The 12,304-nt window shown below is 47.1% G+C and overlaps 1 protein-coding gene across 1 annotated transcript; it reads left to right on the forward strand.

Annotated features, from left to right (window-relative positions):
- The first annotated feature begins 539 nt into the window (after positions 1–539).
- On the forward strand, positions 540–6,537 carry LOC128777276 (uncharacterized). The gene is given in 4 exon segments (XM_053903560.1): positions 540–930; positions 932–2,881; positions 2,884–3,366; positions 3,368–6,537. Coding segments are annotated over 4 exon segments (5,310 nt in total). The 5' UTR covers positions 540–705; the 3' UTR covers positions 6,020–6,537.
- The last annotated feature ends 5,767 nt before the right edge of the window (positions 6,538–12,304 follow it).

A 12,304-nucleotide genomic window follows, 5' to 3' on the forward strand; every position in this document is an offset into this window, starting at 1 on the left:
CCTTGAGTAACCTCCCGCTCACCCGTTCAAACTTTCTGATCAAAACACGCCCAGCGACCTGCGTAACAGGACTCCGACCCTTCCCCAGCCAATCGGCCGAGGCCACGACCCTTCCCCAGCCAATCGGCTGAGGCCACAGCCATTACCTCACCAACTGCCCCTAGACCCCTATAAAACCTTTGTGCTTTTGAAACTCGCTCTCTCTCCCTGGTATCTCACTGCTGCGTCGGTGCAGGTAGGGGATTGAGCTCGAGCTAGCTCAAATAAAGGTTCTTTTGCTTTTGCATCGGACTCGGCTCCCTAGTGGTCTTTGGGGATCACGAATTCTGGGCATAACATTTGGGGGCTCGTCCGGGATCCCCAAGACCCCCAAGGGACCCCCGACCCGGAGAGCCTGACTGGCCACGGTTAGTGTCTGTCTGTTTGTTCTGTCTTTTCTGTGTGAGCTCACTTCTGGAATTCTGGTAGTGCCCGACGCGGTCTAAGTGGACGCACTGGAGGACCACGGGCTGGGAGTTTCGGAAGACGTTCCGATTCTCCCTCCTGGAGGGACGTGGAATCCCCTCAAAGGTCTGAGACGAGGCGGGTCGCTCCCGCTGGTCGGCGTGAGGCCGTCGTCTTTGGAGGGACGTGGAATCCCCTCATCGGTTTTGGAGGGACGTGGAATCCCCTCATCGGTTTTGGAGGGACGTGGAATCCCCTCAAATGTCTAAGCTAGCTTTCAGTTTTGTTTCCATGGAGTTGGAAGATTTTCTAGGGGCCCTGTGTTTGTCTGTTTTTGTGTTTCTCTGTTTTGTTCTGTGGACTTACTGGACGGACGTTATGGGACAGACTCAGACTACTCCTCTAAGTATTATGATTGATCACTTTAAGGATGTGAGGGGAAGAGCTAACAACCTCAGTGTGGAAGTCCGAAAGGGTCGGTGGCAGTTTTTTTTGTTCTAGCGAGTGGCCAACTTTCAATGTCGGATGGCCACCAGAGGGGACCTTCGACCTCCCTACCATCCACCGAGTCAGGAGTATCATCTCTCAGCCTAAGACGGGCCATCTTGATCAGCTCCCTTACATTATCACTTGGCAGGACCTTGTAGAAGACCCACCCTCTTGGCTTAAGCCCTTCCTAGCCCCGCTCCCTCCGGAGCCAAAACCCATTCTTGCTTTGCAGGGGACAAAGAAGAAGAAAAGTCTTATCCAGCCTTCAGCACCCCTCTACCCTGTCTTACAGGGGGGTACTGAAGAAGAATTAATTTTTCCTCCCCCGTATAACCCCTCTAGGATGCTGGAAGAACACCATCCTCCCCCTCCGGGGGAGGCAGACTCTGTTCCGAGAGCGGGAGGCAGAAACGCTCCAGTGGGAAGCCCACCCTTCACCAGACAAAGGGCTCAGAGGGAGCAACCCGCCTCCGCCGCCGACTCCACTATTCTGCCCCTGCGAGCCACTGGACCCCCAGACGCGGAGGGGAACCAGCCCCATCACTATTGGCCTTTCGCCACTAGTGACCTCTACAATTGGAAAGCTCAGAATCCTAAGTTTTCCGAGAAACCGGCAGGGCTTATTGATTTATTAGACTCTGTTCTTTTTACCCATCAGCCCACGTGGGAGGATTGCCAGCAGCTTTTGCAGGTCCTGTACACGACTGAAGAAAGAGAAAGAATTGTCAACGAGTCCCGAAAACTAGTTCCGGGCGCAGACGGGAATCTCACCATCAACCAGGCTCAGATAGATGCCTCCTTCCCCTTAACTCGGCCCCAGTGGGATTTCAACACGGCAGAAGGTAAGGAGAGGCTCCGGGTCTACCGCCAGACTCTAATGGGGGGTCTCCGAATGGCTGCTAGAAAGCCAACCAATTTGGCCAAGGTAGGAAATGTACAACAGGGAAAAGATGAATCTCCGGCTGCCTTTTTAGAACGGATCATGGAGGCATTCCGTACCTATACCCCCATGGATCCAGAGGCTCCGGAAAGCAAGGCAGCTGTTATCATGGCCTTTGTAAACCAATCGGCCATAGACATTAGGAGAAAATTACAGAAAATAGATAGACTAGGAGAAAAAAGTCTGCAGGACTTACTGGTGGTAGCCGAAAAGGTATATAATAACCGGGAGCCTCCTGAGGACAAGCAGGCTCGCGCCATGGCGGCTGCCAGCAGTAAGCAGACTCGAGACCTGGCCAGAATACTACTAGCTACCACTGCTGACTCCCCTGAGGAACGAGACTGCCATCTCCGGCAGCTGGCAGACGACGCAAGAAAAGGTAAAAGAACCACCAAGTGGGGGAAGCAGAGGTTGCAGAAGGATCAGTGCGCATACTGCAAGGAGATAGGGCATTGGGCCCGAGATTGTCTGAAAAGGGCCGGCGGGAAAGGAAGCAAGACTGATCGAGTAAAAGTCCTAGAGCTAGATGAACTAAGTGATTAGGGGAGTCGGGGTTCGGACCCTCTCCCCGAACCCAGGGTAACTCTTAAAGTGGAGGGGACCCCTGTTGACTTCCTTGTTGACACTGGAGCACAACATTCGGTCCTCCACACCCCACAAGGAAAACTAGCCAGCAAGAAGTCCTGGGTACAAGGGGCAACTGGTATGAGCCAGTATTCATGGACTACCCGAAGAACAGTAGATTTGGGAACGGGCCGGGTATCCCACTCCTTTATGGTAATACCAGAATGCCCCTACCCGCTGTTAGGACGGGACTTACTGACCAAGATTGGAGCTCAGATAACTTTCAGACAAGGGGGGCCTCAGGTCACCGATGGCAAGGGCCACCCCATCCAGGTACTGACCATGAAACTGGAGGATGAATACCTCCTCCACCAGGAGGCGCTCCCGAGAGAGGATAATATAGACAGATGGCTACAAGAATTCCCCTCGGTTTGGGCAGAGACTGGGGGGGGGATGGGATAGCCGCTCATAGGACCCCAGTCCTGGTAGAGCTCAAGCCAGGAGAGAGTCCGGTAAGGATCAAACAATACCCCATGTCACAGGAGGCCGGGAAGGGGATCCAGCCACACATCCGGAGACTACGAAGCCTAGGGGTACTAGTTCCTTGCCAGTCTGCCTGGAACACCCCCTTACTGCCGGTCAAAAAGCCTCACACAAATGACTACCGACCGGTACAAGACCTCCGGGAAGTAAATAAGAGGGTCGCGGACATACACCCAACTGTTCCCAACCCATATACTCTCTTGAGCTCCTTGGCGCCCTCCAGGGTCTGGTATACTGTACTAGATTTAAAGGACGCCTTCTTCAGTCTGCCGCTGGCACCCCAGAGCCAACCCCTGTTCGCCTTCAAGTGGCATGATCCGGAGGAGGGCTACAGTGGGCAACTCACCTGGACACGGCTACCTCAGGGATTCAAAAATTCACCCACCCATCTTCGACGAGGCACTACACGAGGACCTGGGTGAGTACAGAAGGGAGCACCCTGGCCTCACCCTCCTACAGTACGTAGATGACATCCTGATTGGTGCCGACACGGCCAAAGACTGTGAGCGAGGGACCCAGGACCTGCTGGCTACCCTGGGGGCTTTAGGGTACCGGGCATCCACGAAGAAGGCTCAGATATGCAGGGAGAGGGTAAGTTACCTGGGATATATCCTGGAGGGCAGACAGCGGCGGTTATCAGATGCCAGAAAAGAAACTGTCCTAAAGATCCCTACTCCCACCTCCCGAAGAGAAGTGAGGGAATTCCTAGGATCAGCCGGCTACTGCCGCCTCTAGGTTCCAGGTTTTGCTGAGATCGCCAGGCCCCTATATGAAGCTACCAAAGAGGGGAAAACATTTAAATGGACTGAAAAAGAAGAAATTGCCTTTAATCGGTTAAAAAAGGCCCTCCTAAGTGCCCCAGCCCTGGGCCTACCAGACATTACGAAACCCTTCCACCTCTTTGTAGACGAACATAAGGGAATAGCAAAAGGGGTTCTAACTCAAGCCTTAGGCCCCTGGAACCGCCCAGTGGCTTACCTGTCTAAGAAACTAGACCCAGTGGCTGCCGGCTGGCCGCCATGCCTAAGAATTATTGCGGTGACAGCACTCCTAGTCAAGGATGCAGACAAGCTGACCCTAGGATAGGAGATCTGGATCACGACCCCACATGCCATTGAAGGGGTCCTGAAACAGCCTCCTGACAGATGGATGAGCAACACATGTGTGACTCCTTACCAGAGCCTCCTACTCAACCCTCCACAAGTGCGGTTCCACCCCAGTGCAGTTCTCAATCCTGCAACCCTGCTGCCCGACCCTGACCTAGGTGCTCCACTACCTGACTGTGTGGGAATCCTGGAACAAGTACATGGATTCCGGATGGACCTGACCGACCAGCCCCTCCCCGATGCCGAGGCTACTTGGTTCACTGATGGCAGCAGCTTTGTGCGAGATGGACACAGGTATGCGGGTGCAGCGGTGGTCACCGAAACGGACACCGTATGGGCGGAGGCTCTACCCTCCGGAACGTCAGCCCAGCGAGCGGAGCTCATAGCCCTCACCAAGGCGCTGATGCTGGGAGCTGGAAAACAGCTTAACATCTACACAGACAGCCGTTATGCATTTGCCACAGCTCATATTCATGGGGCAATTTATCAGGAGAGGGGGTTACTGACGGCAGAAGGACGGACTATAAAAAATAAGCAGGAGATACTTAACCTGCTTACGGCCTTATGGCTTCCTGCCAAGCTAGCCATTATCCACTGCCAAGGGCACCAAAAAGCTGATAACCCAGTAGCTAGAGGTAATCGAAAGGCTGACCAGGCAGCCAAGGCAGTAGCCCTTACTCCAGTCCCCACCATGACCATACAACTACCGGACCCGGGAGACCCAGTTTTACCAGACCAGCCCAAATACTCCCAGGAGGAGTTACAGCGGATCAAGAAACTCCCCATGGCCCAGGAGATAAAGGGATGGTGGTATACACCTAACAAGGAGCTCGTGCTGCCAGACCGGCTCGGAGTCTCAATATTAGAGCACATGCATCGGTCTACTCACATGGGGGCCTGAAAATTAAAAGACTTAATCCGACATGCCGGAATCAAGATTCACCAACAGGACACCAAAATAGAGCAAGCTGTATCTGCCTGCAAGACCTGCCAACTCACCAATGCGAGAGCCACATCAAATAAAAAAGGAACCAGGCTCAGAGGCACCAGACCGGGAGCCCAATGGGAAGTCAACTTCACTGAAGTCAAACCAGGAAAGTATGGTTATAAATATCTTTTAGTATTTACAGGCACCTTCTCTGGCTGGGTGGAGGCATACCCAACCAAGCATGAAACGGCTCAGACGGTGGCTAAGAAGCTACTAGAAGACATCTTACCCAGGTATGGTTTTCCTGCCATGGTAGGATCAGACAATGGACCAGCTTTTATCTCTCAGGTAACACAGGCAGTAGCCAAGGCGGTGGGGGCAAACTGGAAATTACATTGTGCTTATAGGCCCCAGAGCTCAGGACAGGTAGAAAGAATGAATAGAACCCTAAAAGAGACCCTTACCAAATTAACCATGGAGACTGGCGGGGACTGGGTGACTCTCCTACCGTACGCCCTTTACCGGGTTAGAAACACTCCTTACACTCTGGGTTTTACTCCCTACGAGATCATGTTTGGCAGGCCACCCCCTGTTATTCCCAGCCTTCGAGCTGAACTTCTTGCAGAGTTTAAAGATCAAGAACTTTTTCTTTCCTTGAGAGGGCTCCAGAGGGCGCACGAGGACATTTGGCCGCGCCTCCGTGCCATCTACGAGGCTGGCCCGACCCCGACACCTCATCAGTACAAGCCGGGAGACTGGGTCTATGTCAAGAGGCACCACCGAGAGACTCTCGAGCCGCGCTGGAAGGGACCCTACATTGTAGTGCTGACAACCCCCACCGCTCTCAAAGTAGACGGCATCGCGACCTGGGTCCATCACACCCACGTTCGGCCAGCGGACCCCTCCTCGATCCGGAAGGACTTCGTCACGCGATGGGCCATCAGTCGGGACCAACACAACCCATTCAAGCTCAAGCTCAAGCTACAGCGCATTCGACCCACCTAATATTGGTAACTCTGTTAACTCTGCTTGTCATTGCTCATGCTACCGGGAGTCCCCACACCCCCCAAAACATCACCTGGCAGATCATAGATACCAGCTCAGGGACAATACTTAATTAGACCTCCCAGAGCCACCCCAGGGACACATGCTTCCCAGAACTTAGCGTAAACCTCCAAACTCTGTTCCCCTTGTCACCATAAATGCAGCCGGTCCCATGATTGGGTCCGTAAGTTACATGACAAGGGGGGAATGAAAGGGCGGGCCTACGCCGGCTGACTCCATCTTGTTCTGTGTTCTCCACCTTGAGTGACTATGTCCCCGACATGACCCCTTTTCCGGGAAAATCACAGAAACCTCAGACTGCGCCTCCTCCCCTTGAGTAACCTCCCGCTCACCCGTTCAAACTTTCTGATCAAAACACGCCCAGCGACCTGCGTAACAGGACTCCGACCCTTCCCCAGCCAATCGGCCGAGGCCACAGCCATTACCTCACCAACTGCCCCTAGACCCCTATAAAACCTTTGTGCTTTTGAAACTCGCTCTCTCTCCCTGGTATCTCACTGCTGCGTCGGTGCAGGTAGGGGATTGAGCTCAAGCTAGCTCGAATAAAGGTTCTTTTGCTTTTGCATCGGACTCGGCTCCCTAGTGGTCTTTGGGGATCACGAATTCTGGGCATAACAGATACGACACAAAAGCATGGGCCACAAAAGAAAAAGAGACAAATCGAACTTCATCAAAATTAAAAACTTTTATGCATCGAAAAGTATTCTCAAGAAAGTGAAGAGTTCCAGTTTCTGGTGCAGCATGTAAGAAGCTTGGAGGTCACCACTCTGTCTTACCGAGTAAAAACCTGAATAAACTGAAAAATTAACAACTCTTCATATAGGCAAAAGAGAAGTGACGTCACAGGGCAAACGTACAAAGAATCACAACTTACCAGGGCAGGAGCCTACAAACAGAAACCTTTATGGAGACCCTTGTGGAAGTAGGAAAACTAGAACTGAGATTGAAAAATTGCTGGAGGCTCAATGAGGACCATTCTGAGGGTCAAAAACTCCAGAGGAACCTTAGTCATGCAGGGGGGTCCCCACAGTTTTGTAAGTTTTACCTCCAGGAGATTGACCACGTCCTCACAGTGAATATCAGAGGAAAAATTCCCACATGCTTCTGGCAGGAGGAAGGGAAAGGAACCATTTTACAATACACAAGTGCATTCTGTTCTTAATAAGATTCTGTTTTTAAGAAGATGCTCACTAATCTCTTCCTGGCATCAACCAAGACTACATTTCCTCCTTTGCAGGTAGGTGGGACCATGTGAGTAATCTGGCTGATCAAATGGGGTGGATGCGATGAATACCAATTTCAGGCCTGGCCCTAAAGCTCCAGTGGGATCCTCCTTGTTCTGGCTCTCCCTGGTCACGTGACTAGAAGTGAAGGCTTCCGAGCTAATAGAGCCACATTATGGAAGCCGCCTGGATCTCTGAGTCACCACCTGGAGGACAATTGCTCTGGAAAGCCTTTTGCTTCACAGTGGACTGTGACATGCGCAAGAATTAAACCTTAATTGTGTAATGTCACTGAGACTTTGGGCTTATTTATTACAGCATAACAATTAACTTCCCTTACAGGGCTGGCCTTATGATTGTTTATGGTGTATCTATCTTGTGGGTCAGATTCCTGTGTCTAGAAGGGAGTCTAGCTCATAATAGGTGCTCCTATGATAGTGATTACTACTTCTACCGGCTTCCATGAGAGCTATGTCCTTTTCCCCAACCTGCTGCTGCTGCCTTCCTAAGAGCCTGCCATGTCCCAGTATTACAGGTATTCTGACTATTTAAACCTTTTTTACATCACTTAGGAACATAAATCTCAAAATGAAAAGAATGGAGGTATGACCTAAGATATAGATGATTTTTACACAGCCTCAAATGAACAGATAAATGTATGACAGTACAAGTTGGGAAGTGCCTGTAGTCACTTAGAAATTTCTCTTTAATAGCCTGTAACCTCTTTTTCCCCTCTACAGCAAGTTTTGCTGTAAGCAGTTCAAAATATTTTTGCTGCGAGGCATCCAGCCTTGACATAAAGGAAAACTATTGCCCTCGGCTGTTATAATTAAGACATCTGATTTCTAAATAGGATGACCATAAATCCCAACTTTCCTGGGACAGTTCCAGTTTATTTATGCCTGTAGTCCCAGGACCCTATCCCGTTAGTACACCCCCTCACTCTCCAGAATGTCCTGCTTTGGATGATAAGTTATATGGCTACCCTGTTTCTAAATTAAAAATGTGTATTATTGCATGGAATATTATTTTCCTTAAATTATTTACTTTAAGTTGATGAACTGCTCTTGACTTACCTTTTGAACCATCTGTCTTACTCTATAGCATGTTTTCCCCTTTGACTAAAGATAGAATCATCAGAGGAAGAGAAGTTTAAAGGAGCAGAAGCTCAAGGATAAATAGGCACTAATGAAAGTAAAGAGTAGATGGGTAGGTATTCTCACTCCATGCCACACATATCTCTAGAAGCTTCCATCTCTGTATTTATTGGTAGCTTATCTAAACCTATAGTGTAAATAGGATGAAGATTCTGTATTTGAATGGTTGGCATATTTTTCTTAATTCTCTTTTCCCCTAGTTTTTATTGAGAAATGTATGTTTCTGACATACACTACTGTGTAAGTTTAAAGTGGTCTTATTTACATATATCGTGGTCATGATTATGATGTGGTCATGATTTACATGATTACAATATATGTGAAATGATTGTGAAATGATTATCACAATAGGTTCAGCTAACCATCATCTCAAATAGGTCCAAAAAAAAAAAAAGAGAGAAAAAAATTTTCTCCTTGTGATGAGAACTCTTAGGATTTATCCTCTAAACTTTCCTGTACATTGTACAGTGTTAGCTGTAGTTATCATGTTGTACATTCCATCCCTAGGACTTATATAAAGTACCGATTAGTATAAGACACAAGTATATTAGTATATATACTTGTAAGTGTATATATATATAAGATATATAATATATAAGTCTATATCTTATAAGTTTGTACCTGTTGACCATTTTTCTCCTACTTTCCCTCTCCCCACCCTCTGTCCCTTGTATCACATGTCTGATCTGTTTTTCTATGAATTGTTTGTTTGTTTGGTTTTGATTCCACATGTAAGTGAGGTCAGACAGTATTTGTCTTTCTATCTGGCTTATTTCACTTAGCATAATGCCCTCAAGGTCCATTCATGTTGTCACAAATGATAGGCATCCTCGTTTTTGAAGACTGAACAATATTATCTCATATATATATGAGAGGTATCTCACAACTTCTTTATCCATTTATCTATTGAAGGGCACTTAGGTTGTCTCCATATCTTGGCTATCATAAATAATGCTGCTAATGACCATGTGGTTGGGGGGGGGCGGATATCTTTTCAAGTTATTGTTTCAAGGATGTGAGGGCGATCTGGCTGCGACATCTGTCACCCCAATGATCGCCAGGGTTGATTCAGCTGATCTGGCTGGCTAGGCGGGTGTCCCCTTCCTCACTGCTCCATGTGCGTCCCTCGTGAAGCTGCGGGCTCAGTCGAAGAGAACGACATTCCCCGATAGAGGAAGATCGTTCTTGGTCAAGGGTATACGAGTAGCTGCGCTCCCCTGCTAGAACCTCCAAAGAAGCTCTCAAGTTAGTGTTTCAATTCCTTTGGACGTATTTCCCAAAATGGATTGCTGGGTCATATAGTAAATCTATTTTTAATTTTTTGAGCCTTCTCCATATTGTTTTTCCTTGTGGCTGTACTGATTTACAGTCTATGCTAGCATTTGTTAGCTTGTCTTTTTGATGATGGTCTAACAGGTGTGAGGTGATGTCTCATTGTGGTTTAATTTGCATTTCCCTAATGACTAGTGATGTTGAGCATCTTTTTCACATACCTGTTGGCCTTTTGTAGATCTTCTTTGGAAAAATGTCTATTCAGGTTCCTTTACCCATTTTTAAATTGAATTATTTGGGTTTGTTTTTGTTTTGCTACTGAGTTATATGAATTCTTTATATATTTTGGATATTACCCCCTTATCAGATATGTGGTTTGCAAACAGTTTTTCCCATTCCATAGGCTGTGTTTTCTCTTTGCTGGTCATTTCTTTTGCTATACAGAGTTTTTAGTTTGATGGGGTCCCACTTGTTTCTTTTTGATTCTGTTGCTTGTGCTTTAGGTGTCATATCCAAAAAATCATTACCACGACCCATGTCTAGGATTTTATTCCTACCTTTTCTTTTAGGAGTTTCATGGCTTCAGGTCTTACATTTAAGTTTTTAATCCATTTCTACTTAATTTTGTTAGTGGTATAAGATAGGTGTCTATTTTCATTCTTTTATATGTGTATATCCAATTATCCCAGCACCATTTATGCAAGAGCCTATCCTTTCTCCACCGGGTGTTCTTGGCTCCTTTGTCAAATATTAGTTGTCCATATATGCTTTGGTTTATTTCTGCGCTCTCAATTATGTTCTGTTGGTCTATGTGTCTGTTTTTTATGCCAGTACCACACTGTTTCGAACACTATAGCTTTATAGTATTGCTTGAAATCAGGGAGTGTGATGCCTCCCGCTTCATTCTTCTTTTTTAGAATTTCTTTGGATATTTAGAGTCTTCTGTGGTTCCATATACATTTTAGGAGTGTTTTTTTCTACTTCTGTGAAAAAATGCCATTGGAATTTTGATAGGGATTGCATTGAATCTATAGATGGCTTTTGGTAGTGTTGGTATTTTAACAATATTAATTCTTCCAATCCATAGACACAGGATACCTTTCCATTTATTTGTGTCTTTGATTTCTTTCATCACTGTCTTGCAGTTTTCAGAGTAGAGCTCTTTCAACTCCTTGGTTAAATTTATTCCTAACTATTTTTATTGTTTTTGATGCTGTTGATTATTTCTTTTTCAGAAAATTCGTTGTTAGGATATAGAAACATACTGGTTTTTGCATGTTAATTTTATATCCTGCAACTTTACTGAAGCCATTGATTAGATCTAATGGTGTTTGGGTTGAGGTTTTAGGGTTTTCTGTGTATAAAATCATGTCATCTGAAAACAGAGACCGTTTTACTTCTTCCCTTCCAATTCTGATAACTTTTATTTCTTTTTCTTGCCTGATTGTTCTAGCTAGCTAGTACTGCCTGTACTATGTTGAATAGGAGTGGCAAGAGTGGGCACCTTTTTCTTGTTCCTGTTCTTAGAGGAAAAGCTTTCAACCTTTCATCACTGGGTATGATATTAGCTGTGGGCTTGTCAGGAAACATATGCTCTTGTGTTTTCAACTGAGTGTTTGCTGGGGGGAGCCTAGAATCCCATTTCTGTCTCCATGGAGATTACTGACAAGTTCTCTCCTAAGTGAGAAGTTAGGCTAAGCTAAACCTCCTTTGCCATAGGCTGAGGAACTCTCAGGGCTGGGAATAAGGCTGCATGAAAGGAGGGCCAGTGGCAGCCAGAGGCTTACTCTTAGGAACAAGTCCTTTTGCCTTCACAGGAACGGAGAGAGGTTCAGGCAGGACCACAGTAAAACTCCAAATCTAGGGTTTTATTGACTTTGTCTGCAAAACCTTTCATTTTAGGTAGCTAGAAACAATATAACAACTGCATTCAACAGACATTTATTGAAGACTCCATAAGTTTCTAGTGAGCTAAGCTTTGTTTAGGGTATGAAGGTGATCTTTGTCCCCAGGTGGCTTTTATTATATCGGAAATTGGAAACTCAGATGCTTACAAGGGTCAGACAAAGTAGCATGAATAAGTGAAGAAGACTTGATGTAAGAAAGATTATGATGGGGGGCGCCTGGGTGGCTCAGTTGGTTGAGCGTCCGACTTCGGCTCAGGTCACAATCTCGCAGTCCGTGAGTTCGAGCCCCGCGTCGGGCTCTGGGCTGATGGCTCAGAGCCTGGAGCCTGCTTCCGATTCTGTGTCTCCCTCTCTCTCTGCCCCTCCCCCATTCATGCTCTGTCTCTGTCTCAAAAATAAATAAAAACGTTAAAAAAAAATTTAAAAAGAAAGATTATGATGGCAACTGCCATTCAGCCCAAGTCCAAGAAGAGATGGTAGGAAATTATGGGGACTGTGAGCACCTGGAAAGACCGTGTCCTTTTCGGAAGGGACAGCCGCCACTCAGATCCAGCAGGTTATTGCCAGGAGGACCCAGTGCTGCCAGATTTTATGATTTTCTAAGATAATCCAGAAATACAGGTTTTTATTCCAAATGTGCCTATTTTTAAATATTAGTAAGTGGGT

The sequence above is a fragment of the Panthera pardus genome, unplaced genomic scaffold, assembly GCF_024362965.1.
Source record: "Panthera pardus isolate Hobbes unplaced genomic scaffold, ASM2436296v1 HiC_scaffold_16, whole genome shotgun sequence".
Lineage (NCBI taxonomy): Eukaryota > Metazoa > Chordata > Mammalia > Carnivora > Felidae > Panthera > Panthera pardus.